The 16,900-nt window shown below is 47.5% G+C and overlaps 1 protein-coding gene across 10 annotated transcripts in view; it reads right to left on the bottom strand.

Annotated features, from left to right (window-relative positions):
* LOC112839198 (carboxyl-terminal PDZ ligand of neuronal nitric oxide synthase protein) overlaps positions 1–16,900 on the bottom strand; it is a 279,718-nt gene that overhangs the window by 240,243 nt on the left and 22,575 nt on the right. The window contains exon 2 of one of the 10 annotated variants that reach the window (XM_073884024.1): positions 8,385–8,544. The exons of 7 other annotated variants lie outside the window; for them this stretch is intronic. Coding sequence is in view for 2 of the 3 variants with exons in the window: in XM_073884021.1 (XP_073740122.1) it covers positions 8,232–8,246 (15 nt within the window). In the remaining variant the exon portion in view is untranslated. Of the gene's footprint in view, positions 1–8,231; positions 8,307–8,384; positions 8,545–16,900 lie in introns of those variants that run through there. 2 more of the 10 variants (XM_073884021.1, XM_073884027.1) reach the window with 2 other exon arrangements.

Here is a 16,900-nt window from a genome sequence, read left to right as displayed (position 1 = left end):
GTAATATATGGTGATTAACATAACAATAAAAAAATTAAAAAAAAAAGAAAGAAAAGAAAACTGAGCTGAAAAAGTCATGCACAAAATTCCTTCTATTTCTTTAGGATAGATCCCCAGAAGCAGGAATTATTTGGTGAAAGGGCAGAAAAATGTTCAAGTATCTACATATATGTCCACATACACACATATGTGTACACATAAAAAATCAAATTTCATTCTTAAAGATTTTAGAGACAGAGAGCATGCAGGGGGGAGGGGTAGAGGGAAGGGAGAAACCCAAGCAGACTCCGCAGTGAGCCCAATGCAGGGCTCAATCTCACCACCCTGAGATCATGACCCAAGCTGAAACCAAGAGCTGGACACTTAAGCGACTGAGCCACCCAGGAGCCCCAAAAATCAAATTGCTTCCTTAAGGTTGTACTAATTTATGCTCCCACCAGCAGCAGAGGAGACATCCTATTACTCATGGAATAGGTTCACACTGGTCCCTCTGGCCATACACCGGCTATTAGCATCCCCACTGCCTCCCCTACACCGTTTCCTGCCCAAAAGGCCAAGGACCCCTGGTATGTTTCCCTCTCCACGTCTTCGGAGGGCAATTCTAGGCAATCCCAAATGCCTCCGCAAACCCCTCACCAACAAGAATACCTTCTCCACCCTCCCACACCCGCAAAGATGGAAATTCCTTAGCCCTGGCTGCTAAGTGCTCCAGAACCCACGAGAAAAAGCTCCCTCTGCAGAAAGGAGCAGGAGACTCACGTGATTCTGTGTGTGTAGGCGTACCATTAAATTTTTAATTTTAATTCCAGGACAGTGAGCATACCGTGCTGTATTCGTTTCAAGCCTACACTACAGTTGTTCAACAACTATATGTCACTCCGTGCTTGTCGCGAGTGTCCTCTTCATTCCCATCACTGCTTTCACATAATTTTTTAAGATTTTATTTATTTGACAGAGAGAGAGAGACAGTGAGAGAAGGAACACAAGCAGGGGGAGTGGGAGAAGGAGAAGCAAGCTTCCCGCTAAGCAGGGAGCCCGATGTGGGGCTCGATCCCAGGACCAGGACCCCGGGATCATGACCTGAGCCGAAGGCGGACGCTTCCCCGACTGAGCCCCCCAGGCTTCCCTATGCTGGCAACTTTTAAATTAAAAAATGAACAGCAGCAATCCAAGTCCTTTGCTTATTTTTTGCCATTTGGTGTTTTGTTTTGGTTTTTGGCTTTTGTAGAATGCGGAGTCAACCCAGCGACGTCAGCTCCATGCAAACAGAAACTGAAAGCAGGGACACCCCCATTCAGTCCTCGGGGACCTGCAGGCACGCAGGCTCACTGTCTGCACACTGGTGGTCACAGGGCAAATCCTTCCCTGTGAAGCAGACAGCACATCGCCCGTGTCAGGCACAAACTGGAGGAAGGCAAAGACCTCTCTGGAATGTCTGGATAGACTTCCTCCGAACCTCTCCCTGCCTTCCCTCACGGGCTACTGACAGAGATTCTCCCCCTTCTTGGACTCCAAGCAGACCCGCTTCTGGTTATTTGGACGGTGAAATGGTCTAGTTTCTAGATTTTTCTTAAGAACAACATGCTGTGAGGGCCTACAGATTAGTACCCCTACTTCCCCAAAATGCAGATGACAACAGATTACCAGGCAGCTAAGTGACTTGTGCCATCATCAAGACAAGTGGCTCCTATGTTGAGGTCCTAGGAATCACCGTGAACGTTCTCACAAGCCCCAGGGACCCCCTGAAAGGAGATGCTAGGTTCGGTTTCTGAGCAGTTTTTGGAGAAGAGAGACCAGAGCTCTCGTTAGATTTCCACGGGGCCCATGACTCAAAAGGACTGAGCAGAGCTCGGACTCATCGCCAGCGAACACACACTCACCACCCCCACCTCAACCCCCAACCTCGGGCATAGCCCTGCACACACAGTGGGTGTTCCGTACATGAGGAGCAAATTCAAAACTGCCAAGTGACTGTTCGTAAACCGGTGGGGAGACATAAGGGTTCTACAAATACGGATCCATCTTGCAGGAAAAACAGGAGACCAAGAGCAGTTTCTTTTTGTTGTTGTTGCTGTTTTTAAATGAAGAGTTAACTGGAGTATCAGCAAGGCAAAGCACCTGCTAAGCATCCGGTGTTGATGGAATAATTCATTCTATCTTCTCCTAACACCACTGTGAAGAAGGACCCGAGGACGTGCCAGGACCTGGAGGAGAGAATAAGGTTCACGGACTCCTGTGTGATAAGAAAGTAGAGGCCGACAAAGGGTACATGGACTTGTCCACCCTCAGATGGCAAGAACCCCGATGGGTCTCGAAGGCTCCCAGGGGGCAGTGAGAGCCCCTTCTGTGTTCACACGTACAAGCGCACATACCCATGTGACACACACACACGTGCCAGGCCAGGCAGCTTCATCTGCACAGAACCTTCCCAAGGGCAGGAGGGGTACGGCCCCAGCAACTGCTCCCAGGAAGGCCCTCAGTGCAAGGGAGAACCTAAGGGTCTCTTAGCAGCAGCCTGACAAGGTGCACTCAGGGCACCAGCCCCTCTTTTTATTCCGAGCACAATGGCCCATTTGTTCACCAGAGGGCTCCGCGACCCGTCTCAAAGGCCCGGAGGAAGGAGGTCAGCAGGCCCATCTGAGGGGTGGCTGGGGGTCCACGGAGTTCAAGGTTCTGAGCTGCCAGGGTCCGTGGGCTTCCCCACGCTCCCCTCCCTTCCCCTCAAACAAGGAAGGACAAACACTAGGGCACATGAGTTCATACCTCCCTGTCTACAGAAGGAAAAATTCATGATAAATTACCTGGCAAGAATTTATCAGTTTAAACGAACAAACAAAATCGCTCCCAAGAAGTCGGCTCTCAAGGGTCAGACCCAGACTGCGATCCGTTTCAGCACAGCAAGGAAATCCACGCACACATCTAGTTGCCACGGCCCGACACAAATCTGATAAAGACGGTCCGGACACATGGAAGCCTGCAGCATCTGGAGGGACCGCCAACGCAAACAGAACAAGATGCACAAAATGAGCTCCCATCCCCAGGAAACCGAAGCCAGCATTTTCTGATTAGATAAGGCCCCAGACACAGATCAATGCTGTCCACGGAGGCACTTTTAACTCCTGTCTTCCTCCCTGGCGCGGCAGCATGTAGATCTGCAAGAAGCTGCAGGAGAGCTCGAGGAACTCTGAAAATGAAGTGGGTTTAATTGTGATTCAGACACGATGAAAGACAGGCTTACCCCCCAAAGAAACCACAGGTCTATGTGGGAACCTCAAAACACACAGGGGGCAAGTGTCGGAGGAAACTGTACTTGTCACAGAGCACGCTAGCGGGGCGGGAGGGCGGGAGGGAGCGAAGCTGTCCTCACACCACGCGGGGCAACTTCTAAGACCCCCACCCGTCCTGGATCAGCACCCCAGTCAACAAATCAGGACGCTAACGTGTTCAGTCACCAACTATGCCGCTCCTCTGCCTGCCCAGTTGTCGTTTTCCCACGCGTCATCTCTGGGACACAAATTTTTCTGAAAGAAAGCCCCACAGCTTCCACAGTCCTGCCCAACGAGAACGGATTTCAAGCTACCATACTAGGAAGCTAGCCTATTAAGCCACCAGCTCACCTGAGAATTTTCTAAGCTGTAGTTGGAGTAAACACAGGACTCAGCAATGCCCCAAGGGAGAAAGGTTTGCCCTCCTGGGGACAAAGCGCACACGAACAGGCCTCCCACGGATCGGGTTCGCTGTTCCCGAAAATTCACCAGGCAGCAGCCTGTTCCGGAAACACAGACAGAGGATCGAGTCACCTCCCACAAGGCATCGAGAATACAAGGGGAGCAGCACCCCACAGTCCTAAGAGTCACAACTACAGAGGGAGATGGGGACACCGTGGCTGGCACACGGAGGGGAGCCCTCTGCCGGCCTCTGGAGAAGGGGACGGTGGCCGTGTCAGCAGGCCACACGCTGGAGGCCAGGGCTTGGCGTGCACCTAGACCTCCAAGAGGAACATTCCTGAAGCGGAGGAGGAGGGTCCATCCGGCCGCGGCAGCCTGAATAACCTTTTGGTAAAAGCCATTTCCAGTTTCTGGATCCTTTCCTCCTCACACTGCCTTCTACTTTGTGCATCTGACACCGAGACACCAGGGCACAGGCTTGGGACTGACCTCCCGTGATGATGTCATAATAAACTGGTAATCTGGGGAATAAGCTGGTTTCTTAGCAGTCCCTTCTTCACAGACTGACCTCACTCAGGATAAAACTGGTAGAACGGACCTTCTGAATGCTTTTGTCCCCATTTCCCTCCTGAATCCGAGGTTTTACACGAGTTCCTCTATCAGCCTCTGAGCTGTCCTCAGCCTCTGCCTTGTGTCTCTCAAACTGTAGTTGACAGACAAGTCACCCGGGGATCTTGGTAAAAGGCAGACTTAACTCAGTGGGTCTAGGACAGAGCCTGAGAGTATTTCTAACAAGATCTCCAGCGACATTGATGCTGGACCATAAGCCACACTCTGAGGAGCAAAACTCCAACCATCCCAAAGGATTTCTGGACAATTCAGCCTCCTTGGGCCTCTTCCCCAAAAACCTGTAATGGTCCCAAAACGGGTGGCACCCCACGCTCCAAATATCTGCGATTCTTACCCTGGACAGAACGGAGGCTCACCAAGGTACAGGAACTCGCTCAACATCACACAACTCGTAAGTCATTATCTGAACTCAGGAAGGGACCAGATTTAGTCACAGCATCCTGCTCTATTTCCTCAATACCCTTAGCACTATCTGAACTCAGCCTGTTTCATTTCTAAGGCTCTTTGTTATTCTCTTTCCTCTGCCTACCTCCCCAACACCCAGGCCCGTCTGTAAGGCTCTGAAGGAGCAGGGATCCCGTTTGTCTTGCTCACTGCTAGATCTTTGGTACATAGATAAATCCCCAGCTCATGGGGGACACCTGAAAACATCTGTTGCATGAACAAAAGCAAACAAAACAAATGGCTTTTTCTTCCCAAAGGAGATAGAACAAGGACCTTGGCCATTCTGGGACCTGGGACAAGTCCTCACAGAGAAGCCTCGGAGGGCACTGCGGATCTCTCACAGCGTCCGTCACAGAGAAGCCTCGGAGGGCACTGCTGCGTGGATGCAGACCAGAGACAGACAGACGGATGCAACAGAAGCTAGCACCCCGTCCCAGCAAGAACTCCCAACTGAGTCACGGGCAAAGGTCACAGATACACAAGACTTAAGCATACTTCAGAAAGAGTACAAACAAATATAACCAAGACCAAAGAGAACACCATGTTCTGGGTGGAGACGGTCAGGGGAAACCAGCGGGATTCAATTTGTTTTTTAAAAGATTTTATTTATTTATTTGACAGAGAGAGAGAGAGCACAGGTAGGCAGAGCGGCAGGCAGAGGGAGAGGGAGAAGCAGACTCCCCGCTGAGCAGAGAGCCTGATGCGGGGCTCGATCCCAGGACCCTGGGATCATGACCTGAGCCGAAGGCAGACGCCTAACGACTGAGCCACCCAGGTGCCCCGGGATTCACTTCAGACCTCTTCAGTCAGGGAGGGCTTTGGGAGGAGAGGTCGGGCTAGCAAGGCAGAGGATGCACCCAATTTTCCAGATTAATTTTCAAACAGGATACTTTACCAAATGATTGGCTTTTTAATGTCTTCTTGGCCAAGATACAGTCCCCAGCCAACCTATCAGACACTAAATTACGTGCTGTTGTGAAGGTATTTTGCACATGATTAAGGTCCACAATCCTCCTTAGGTAAAGGAGGTGATTCTAGATCATCTGGAGGAGCCTGTTTCAAGGAGCCGAAAGGCCTCAAGAGTAGAGCTGAGGACTCCTGAGGACGAAATTCTGCCTGTGGACAGCAGCTTCAGTCCGTGCCCATGACTTCCAGCCTGGCAATCGGCCCTTGCATTTACCCCCGATCGCCTGCACCAGCAGCTCACAATAAAGCTCTTCACGCCTGTCTTTCCAACTGGCCCATTTCCTGGGTTGACCCCCAGCTAATACTACTGCAAAGCTGGGTGATCTTGCCCTGCAGGAGAGCAACACAGCCTCATCCAACACTTGGGGGGGGGCGGGGCTCATGACGGAAGGCACCATAGTTCTTTCCATTAAGTATTTGTTTAAAGTGCCTCCATGTTGGGCGCCTGGGTGGCTCAGTCGGTTAAGCGTCTGCCTTCAGCTCAGGTCATGACCCCGGGGTCCTGGGATCAAGCCCCACATCGGGCTCCTTGCTCAACAGGGAGCCTGCTTCTCCCTCTGTTTCTGCCCCGGCTTGTGCTCTCTTTCTCTCTCTCTCTCAAATAAAATCTTTAAAAAAAAAAAAATAAAGTGGCTCCATGTTTGGCACATGCACTCAAATTAAAGGAGGAAAGGAAACCGTATTCCCCCCCACTTGCAATCTTCTCCCACTGCCTTATGGTTCTCCTGTGTAAGTTCTAGGTTGTCAAACTGTCTGTAAGGACACTGCCTTCAGAATATTATACATTTTTAACTCTTCCACCTTGGAAGGGCATTCAAGAGCAAATTAGAGGCAGATGCTCTCCCATGGCTGCCCTCTCTGGGAGGTGAGGGATGGACAGGAGAGAGGTGGCACCCTCCTCGGTAGCCTGAGCCCCACACCACATTCCACCGTGGGGCTGGCAGAACTCCACTGGGCCACCTGACATACTTTCATAGGCTTGATGCATAGACATCACACCAGCTAAGGCACACCTGGACTGCACAGCTGTGCTTACCCCTGGACCAAGCTCACTCACAACCCAGCTGCTGCCAGCCTCCAGTCCCACCTCTCCCTGCAAGGCCACGGAGAGGAGAGGCAAGAGCTCTCCCCCCTCCGCCCCATTTCTAGGCACCAGGAATGCTTGCCTTTGATCCTATCTCAATTTGCCTTCTTCAGTGACCCCTACCTACCCCCCCCCTCTACCCAAGACACCTGCCAAGCCGACAGCCCCCTTCTGAGATGCAGCCCAGACAGGAGCGGCACCGGCACTGAAGCGAGACACCACGGAAGAGCCACGTCATCTTCGGAAGGCCACTTCCTTTCTGAACTCGAGCGTCTTTTCACTGGAGAGTGTAGCACTGCTGCGATGAAGAACATAAATGCTACGTGTGAGAAGGCGCTATTATGTCCTGGACATGCTCACCGTGCAAATGTAGTCAGCGTGTGGCATATGCAGGCTTATACTCGGGGGAGTTCTTGGGGCAAACGATTTAACCTAAGTAGTGAAAACACAAGGAAAACACACACATCCTTTTCTCAGAAGTGACAGCTTCCTCATACCCCTGACAAAACTGTCCGATCAGTCTCTCAAATGTACACATACGTCAGACGGCCTCCCATGGCAAGCCCTGAGAAGTCAGCACTGGAGAGTCCAATGACGTTCCTGAGGGTGCAGAACACAAGCAAAGAACACTTCTGAATGATCCAAGAGCTGGACGGGCCCTCCAGAGAGCCACGGGTCTGATCCTGTCAACTTGTGTAGAGATCAAAGAATCAGGGTCCAAAGGTGTGGAGAGAGGCGGCCAAGGCTACACAGACAAAACCCAGTGATGAAGGAACTGGAACCCAGAGCCGCCTGGCGAGCACCCTGCGCTAGAGGCCGGGACGCGCTCACGCAAGAGGACAACGCAAGCCCTCTGTTCCGAGGCTTCCACAGATGCTCCCAGAGCCCTTGGTTGACCATGCCAAGTGAAAATTTCAAAGTACAGCAAGTACAGAGAACAGAACCAGCTCCCAGCCCATCAGCAAGGCAGGCAGGCTGGTGACAAGGAGGCAGCTCTGAGAAGTGTGATTACAGACAGATGGTGCCAGTGAGCTGGAAAATCTAGAACTGCATTAAATAAGACACCACTAAAAATAATAGGGACCCCAGAGAAAGTCAGGGACCGTAAACGGTGCTGCAACGTGAGGGAGCCCGAGCCTCGAGAGTGAGGCAGACAGGAACAAAAGTGGGGGTCCTTTATCTCCCCCAAGTTGCTACTAACCACCATCACCATCGACTGCCGCCCTGGCAAGGAGGCAATCCGGACTGCAGGCTGGAAGGCCCGCAGAGATGACCCACGTTCAGCTCCTCCCCCACCCGCAGCCATGCTCGAATCATCAGATCCACTCCTCACAAGGGGCAGAGGAGCTTGTCCCCAACCAGGGGCATGCGTCGGCTTCCAAAGAAACCTCTTCCATTTGGGGCCAGGAACGTCCTCCTTCTATGTGGCAGACATCTACCTCTCCTTCCATCATCCATCAGGAAAGCCACCGACTGCAGCCACTTTGTTGGCAACCAAGTCACACTGCTGACGTCACTTCCTCCTGATGACATTTAAGTCCCTGGAATTGTTTTCACACATTTTAGGTCTCTACAGCTGAGACCTGTCCTACCGGTGTTGAGACTAGAGAGCCAAGAGTCTTGAAGAAACATACCAACTTCTCTGGGATGGATTTTGTTTCGCAGAAAGGAGACCTGTCACAGGCGAATGTGCTCTACTCCACGGTCAAAGGCAATAGTCCTCGCCCCAGCCATGCCTGGGTCCCCAGGGGCCTAGGATAGGAAATGTGGGCAGTTCACTGCAAATCTAGACTCACAACAATGAGCAATGACTACAAGCAACCCTCCCTCTCCAACGGCTTCCACATTCTCTCCTGTACACTTTCTGCTCCCCAAACACACCACGCAAGCTCCCGCTGCACGACTTTTAGCGGTCACTTGCTCTTTTGTCTAAAACACTCAAGTCCTACCTGACCTCCAAGAAGCCCCCTGACCAGCAAAAAGCAGCACCCCAGTCATACGCGCGAGACATTCTGTGTCACATTACCCGGTTTCATTTCCTTCAAACCACTCATCATTGCCTAAAAATATTTTGCTTACTCTACTCGGTCTCACCCCATGAGTCGTCAGTTGTTTAAGGACAAGAGAGTGGGTCTGTCTTGTTCACGACTACATCCCCAATGCCTGGAAAGTACTCGGCATAGAGTAGATGCTCAGTAACAATCTGTTAATTGAATGAATGAATGGATTTCACAGTTACAGGGCAGGCCCTGGCATCAGACACACCTGGGTTGAAATGCTGCCTCCGCTCTTCATTAGTGCTGTGACCTTGAGAAACTAATCTTATCCAAGATCACACAGCTAATAAGGTTTCAGTATGTGTGCCATGGGGTTTGTAGGAGAATCAGGTTTTTTAAGATCTTAGGACTCCAGCTTCCCACCATGCCTAGCAGACATGAAGTCCTAAGTTGACATCAGTAGTAATCTTTACTCATTTGATAAAGATGGTGGTGACGGTGACAGCCTAGGCCATAATGACAACAGGCCATTGGCGTTTAAAGAGATCATCCGTTACCATTCTCGACTTCCACTAAAGCAGTGTGACAAAGGGGAGCTAGCACGGAGCTCGGAGTCAGGAGACCCCGACTTGACAAGCCAGTCCATCACTGGTAACAGCAGGTGTGAAGAAGAACAAATGAGACAGTAGATTTATGTGAAACAATTTCTAAACTCTAAGGCACTATATTTATGAGTATATCAATATTAAAAATGTTCTTGTTCCGGGTCTAATATTCCTCAGACAATGGAAGCAGTGCTCATTTCCTTGGGCACCTAAAAAATTATTTGGCTAGTGAACGTGTACCCGGACAGGCACGGTGGTGTATGAATTATTCGGGGCAAAGACTCTCTCAAAACAGCACACCGCAGGCTCAAAAAAGAGTACTGTCACCCCTCATCACACAGGGTTAACAACCAGGTAGAACTTAACTTCTCAAAGAAGAAAGCATCGAGTACAGGGCAGTGGAGGTCCAGAGACTGGGGTTCAAATCCCAGACATCCCACCAACTGGCCAAGGGACTTTGGGAGGTCACAGACAACCCCTAGGTGGCTGGCTTTTCAAAGGCCCCGCAACACTTGGGGATAGAGAAACAGGTTCTTTTTCATCCACAGAGACACTACAAGTCTGCAGTTGGCTACAGATGGCGAGGAGAAAAGACAGAGCCAGATAATAAGAGAAGCGTCATCCACATCAAGAAGCTGTCTTAAGAATGGTCTTCTAAGGGAGGAAACTTGGGGCACCCCCCCCTCAGCAATCATGAGCCTCAGGGTCTTGGTGAGTGGCTAAATCACTGAACCAAAACCAGAAGTAATTCCAGACCCAGCATGTGTTCTGTTTCCCCCCAGGACTCTCTCTCTCTAACGTACAGAGAAGATATGAAAATGAGGTTTTGTACAGAATTCTCATCTGACAAAACTTTTCAGAAATTCTCCTGAGGCGTACTTATGCTAAGAATTCTACTTTCATTTAAGGCTTTACCACTGAAAACCTGAAACATACACAAAAGTAGAGCATGCGTTCCAATGAATGAACTCTCACGAACTCATCATCAGTTTCAGTCACCCCCAGCTTGTGGCCACTCTGGTCTCATCCAAACTCACTCACTTCCTCATCAGCCCTTCATTTTAAAACGAATCCCAGCTGACATCTTATTTCAAGAGAAAATGACTCCGTATGCATTTTTTAAAGGACCTTTCTTGGGGCACCTGGGTGGCTCAATCAGTTGAGGGTCTGCCTTGGGCTCAGGTCATGATCCCAGGGTCCCCGGGATTGAGCCCCACATCGGGCTCCCTGCTCATCAGAGTGTCTGCTTCTCCCTCTGCCCCTCATCCCGCTCGTGCATGCGCACGCGCGCGTGTGTGTGTATGTGTGTGTGTGTGTGCTCTCGCTCTCTCTCTCTCTCTCTCTCTCTCTCTCTCAAAATCTGGGGCGCCTGGGTGGCTCAGTCGGTTAAGCAGCTGCCTTCAGTTCTGGTCATGATCTCAGGGTCCTGGGCTTGAGTCTCACATCGGGCTCCCTGCTCAGCAAGGAATCTGCTTCTCCCTCTGCCTCTGGTGCTTGCGCTCTCTCTCAAATAAATCAGTCTTTAAAAAAATAAAACAAATTAAATCTTTAAAAAATAAAAGACCTTTCTTTAAACATATCTGAAAAGAAAAACACATCTGCAACACCATTGTCCCACCTAACATTAAAATTTCCTTCAAATAGCCAGTGTTCCAACTTTTTTAAACTGTTCTAATTAAGATCCAAACACCTCAATGGGTTAATGGATCTATTCTAAGCTACAGGTTTACCTGCCATCTTTTTTCATAAATTATTGGTCATTCTTTAAAAACTCGGGTTATTTTCCTGTGGAGTTCCTACAGTCTGAATTTCGCTGATGGCATTCCCACGGCACTGTTTAATAGATTCCTCTGCCCCTTAGACAGCATTTAAAAACATCTGTTAAATCTGGAGGCTTGGGGCACCTGGGTGGCTCAGTCATTAAGTGTCTGCCTTCATCTCAGGTCATTGTCCCAGGGTCCTGGGATGGAGCCCCGCATCGGGCTCCCTGCTCAGCAGGAAGCCTGCTTCTCCCTCTCCCACTCCCCCTGCTTGTGTTCCCTCTCTCACTGTCTGTCACATAAGTAAAATCTTTAAAAATAAATAAATGTGGAGGCTTCATCAGATTAGGGTTCATTTTTTCGGCACGGCTGCATCAGGAGGCACATCATGTCTGGTTGTGCCCCTTTCACGTGGTCCGGCATTGCTGATTACTACCTAGATCCAGGAGTTTAGCAAGTATTTAAAATGATAATGATTTTATCATTCCCTCTTCATTTCTTAGCTGTATTTCTATGGAGAGAAGGTTCCCTTTTCCCTACACCAGTTCTTTGGTCATCTTAAAGTACTATTTATAAATGTTTCTTTTACCAGTTTTCAAAATAATGGGTTAATTTCAAAGCATCCTACAAAAGTGGATAGATTTTCTTCAATAGCATTATAAACTCAGGTATTTAATCCTGTGTGATGTATTTCTATCTACTGCAGTATTATACTTAATGATGCTCAAAAGGTCACCTCTTTGGCCCGCGGGAGCCTCTTTAAGTTGGTTCCTGGGTCTTTTTACAATAGGACCCTGGAAGAACGTCATAGCTTCCCTGATTTCTGGTGGGATAAGATGCTCCAGACACATCCCGGGGATCTCCTGCCCCAGATCTGAAAGCAGCCTTTTCTCCAAAGAGGCCAGATTCCTTTTAGTGGGAAATGGTATTTGGCAATCATGATCTGGACACCAAGAATGTTCATTGTCATTGTTTATTGGCCTTGCCAGTGGACAAAGCTAGAACACATTTTTTTAATAACGAAATGCTTCATGAGTTCATACTGCACATCCAATTCAAATTGAGGTCAGCAGGGATTTTATTTAACCTCGTTCTCATGTGTTTCCTTCCTACCAATATAATTAGTAGTTTACTCTATCCCACAACAAATAAAGGATCTCTGAATATCAATGCCAACATCACCATCACCAGTGATATTAAAAAACAGTCTGGAATGTTTTCCGCACTTCTGGTATCTTTATGGTGTATGCCACTAAGAATGTACAATCAAATCACTGTGGTTTATAGCCAGTTGGCAGAGTTCCTCAGTTTCTCTCTGTGGGTTATGCCAACCGGCTCAGTGCAGTTAGATTCACTTGGTTTTCTCAGGGGTTGCTTGCTTTTTATTTAAAAATTATGTTAAAAATTTACATGACTCAAGGTCCACACTAACAAAACAAGGAATCTTCAAAGACAGAGTTTTATTCCTTTTCCCTCCAGGCTATTTCTTTTCTTCTCCTAGAGATTACTTTAATTACCTTTTTTTTTTTTTAATTTAAGATTTTTAAGTAATCTCTACACCCAACACGGGGCTCGAACTCAACCCTGAGATCAAAAGTCACACGCTCTACCAAAGGAGGCAGCCAGGCGCCCCACCATTTTTCTTAATGGAAACAAATACCTATTCTCTCCTCCTTAGATAAACGGTATCTTGCCCTTTTGCTTAATATACCCAAAAGATTACTGCATTACAGATACATCCTCCATTCCCTTCCTCAGACACCATAGTTTATCCACCCCATGCTCTAGGGAAGAACATGTGGGTCAGGTTCAGCCATCTGTTATTACAAATAGTGCTTCAACAGCACAATGCATACTTCTAAAAAATATTTCTGTCAGGGGGCACCTGGGTGGCTCAGTTGGTTAAGCATCTGACTCTTGATTTCAGCTTGGGTCATGGTCTCAGGGCCGTGAGCTCGAGCCCCGTTTCAGGGTCCGAGCTCAGAGGGGAGTCTGCCTGGTGATTCTCTCTCCCTCTCCCTGCACCGCCCCCAGCTCATACATATGTGCTCACTGAGATTAGAAAAAAAAAAAAAAAAAATCAGTAAATCTTTGAAATAGAAGCTTAGGCTTGCTAGATCAAAGAAGATATGCATATGTGATTGTACTAGGTATTGCTCATTCCCCTACAAAAACAGATATGACACCATTCTGCATTTCCCCCAGCAAGTGTCCATGTCCCCAGCAGACTTGCCAACAGAGTAGGCGATCAAACTTTTGTAGTTTACCAATCTTTTAAGTAAGGACATCTCGGTGTAATCTTGATTACTTTTAGGAATCAAGTTGAGCATACCTTCATATGGTTATGAGCCATCTGTAATAAAAATTCTTCCTATTTCTGATAAGAAGTTCAAAGGTCTATTGTTGACCAGCTTAAGAACAGAGACCTCTGCCACAGGGAAGATGAGGACCATGTAGGATGGCCTACTTGTGAAAAGTGCCACAGAATACAAGCAAGGAATACCAGCCCCCAGTTAGAAAAGTTTTAAAAAGATACCTGTTATTGTAGCAACCAAAACTATAAGGCACTATAAATCCAATGAAAAGTGGATAAGAAATTATAAAATTTTATTTAAAGACATTCATGAAAATCTAAATAAAGAGATATGCCATATTCATTAACTGGAAGACTGAATATCATTAAGGATGTCAGTTATCACCAAAATTATTCTAGAAGTTCAATTTAATTCTGATTAAAATAAGGGTCTTTATATCAGTTTCTCCTGTACTGATTGGTCTTTTTAAGTAAGCTCTATACCCAAAGTGGGGGTTGAACTCACAACCCCGGGATCAAGAGTCACACACTCTACTAAATGAGCCAGCCAGGCACCCCTGGCTTGTCTCTCTGGCTTGAGATTTTTGAAGAACTCACTAAACTAATTCTAAAATTTTTATGAAAGAGCAAAGTCCCATGGATAATGACGACCATAAGGTTGGGAATCATCCTACTGAATGACAAGACTTATAATAAAGCAATAATAATTAAAATAGATGTTCTAAAGGAATGAGAGACAAAGACACCAAGAGAACAGAGCAGTAAGCCTTGAAACAAACCTTCACATTTTGTAGACACTTGATATAGGACAGCAGAGGCACAGCGAAAGGAGTGAATAGACAGGCTAAAATGGTGCCAGGACAACTGGTTATCGACACAGAAGAAAAAATAAAATTAGACTCCTATTTCTAGCCATGCGTAAAAATAAATTCTAGAGCTAAATGTGAAAGGCAAATCTTATAAAACTCAAGATATAGAATAGCACCGTTATGATCTCAGAGTACGGAGAAGTTTTTAAAAGGCAAAGAAAGCATAAATGAAAAGACCAATGCATTTTATACTAAAATCTAAATCTTTTATACCTCAAAAGATACAATGATAGTGAAAAGACAAGCCAGACTGGAAAAGGACAGTTGCAATACACATAACCAAGCTCAGCATTCAGAGAAAACTTCGACAAATCAACACGGCAAACACGAAAGACTCCATTGAAAAATGGACAAGAGAGATGAACAAACAATTCACATGAGGAAAAAAAAAGAATGACAAAAGATAAGAACTGATGCTCACTAATAATGAGAGAAACGCAAATTCTGAACGATATTTCACATCCAGCATATTCGGGAAAAAAAAAAAATGGCTAAGAGAACCAAGCGTGAGCAAGGGTGAAGCAAAGCAACGAGTATACACAGCTTGTCAATTTACATCCCTCCAGCAATCTTACAATATTTAGTAAAGTGGTTAGCTGTGTGATCTTGGATAAATCACCAAACGTAGCCACTCCTGAGCTTCAACCAGTATAAAGTCAAAAGAAAGGCAGAGATGGTTTCAAAATGTCCAAGAATCTGCCACATGTCCATAGCCACCTCTGGCCAGGTTCTGAACAGGCCAGGGCATGCCTGCAGTCTCAACCCAGACGCTCGGTGGATATTTATTAAACCATCCACCCATCAACAGGACTGTGTTTACGGTTAGCCCTAACAAGCATGATTAGGGACTGGTTCTCGAACTCTGTTTTATGGGTTTTGTGGGCTCCAGGGGAAGAATCAATCAAGCAGGAGTTGACCAAACTTAACCCAGCACACACCGCCAACATTTAAATGAGACCCAAAGTCTACAAAACAAGCAGAGACAACCCTCCCCACCAACCCAGCCGCTGTCCCCATGGGAGATCAGTGCCAATGGAATCATGTGCACGGGGAGGAAGGATCAGGGCCACCCTGTCAGAGAGCCAAGTCCACTTTCAGAGCGAGGCAAGATAACGTTGTTATCCGAGGGGTAACAACTCAGTCCCACCCACCAGCTCATTGCTGAGCTACAGACTGCCATGAGCACAAGCCCCTCTTAGGATATGTGCACGGATATAACAGACTTTGAGGAAGGCTATAGACCAGCACTTTACATCTACTGAGTGCTTAGTCACAGAAAAACTGGAATGCCAAAAGGAACTTAAGAGTCCATCTTCCCTGGGTGGCTCAGTAGGTTAAGCATCCAACTGTTGATTTCAGCTCAGGTTGTGATCTCAGAGTCATGGGGTCGAGCCCTGCACCCGGCTCCACGCTCAATGGGGAGTCTGCTTCAGATTCTCTCTCCCTCTGCCCCTGCCCCTCCCCTGGGCATGCTCTCTCCCGCTTGCTCTCTAAAATAAAACCTTTAAAAAATGTTTAAATATTATTACCCTAAAACCTACCGCTGTACCTGGCTTGCCATAGCACTCAAAGTACTTACCGACTGCAAAATTATCTTCCATGATCCTTCACTCTTAGCACGTTCCTACTTGTCCTCTGCTGGGGGACCGGGGTGGGGGGAACATTTTTTCAGAACCAGCTCAGAGAGATAGCATTCAATATGGCAGGGGCTCTGGAGTCCCTGTTCCACTGGAAACAGCCTTTCACTGGCCAAGGGGTGAAGGACACTTGGAGGCTAGGACCTAATTTTCCTACCTGTAGGTAGAAGTAACAGTCTCAAAGGACCTGCATATCAAACACAGTAATTCAAGCGTCTGAGAAACCGCAGGAGCAAGCAGGCTCCATGAGGAAGGAGGTGGAAAAGCAGGCCCAGTCTGCAGAGCATGGGACTCTTCATCTTGAAGTTGTAGGTTTGAGCCCTACCCTGAGTGTAGAGATTACTTAAAAATATTTTTAAAAAAAAAAAGAAAGAGAAAAGAAGAAAAAGCAGCTGCCAAACACTTGCCTCTCCAAGGAACCATTTCCCTCTGATGGCAAAATACACTTTTGCTGTGGTCTTCTCTTATTTACCGTCACTATCACGGGAAGGTGGTTGTAAGGGCCTGTGCCTGGGAGTGTAGAAGAGGAATTAGTATTCAAATCCTCTCAACCATTTCATCGAGGAAGGCATGGCATCCTGCACCTTCTGAGGATCTGGGGATTATTCAGTGCTCCATAATGCACGGAATTTGAGTATTCTTTTTCCCATACTAGTTTCATTTCTCCAGATTCCTTCAATGCATGTAATACATTGGAACACAAATCATGTACCAGGCTCTGGATCCACAAATATGAATTACCATCTCCGTGGCCAAAGAAACAAGACAACCGTTAAGGAGAGAATATGTTGAGATGAATAAATGTCAATCCATTAAATCATCAGTCATAAACTATTGTGCAATGGATAGCATAGAGCTTTCAGAGAAACACTTCCTTTTCTTGGAAATGTCAACAAACACCAGATTTGTCACTGCTAGAGTGAAAA

Source organism: Callorhinus ursinus, unplaced genomic scaffold, assembly GCF_003265705.2.
Source record: "Callorhinus ursinus isolate GAN/ISIS: 27379988/994484 unplaced genomic scaffold, GSC_fseal_2.0 scaffold54, whole genome shotgun sequence".
Taxonomy (NCBI): Eukaryota; Metazoa; Chordata; class Mammalia; order Carnivora; family Otariidae; genus Callorhinus; species Callorhinus ursinus.
The sequence above is the reverse complement of the archived record's forward strand: the minus strand, read 5'-3'. Positions and strand labels throughout refer to the sequence as shown.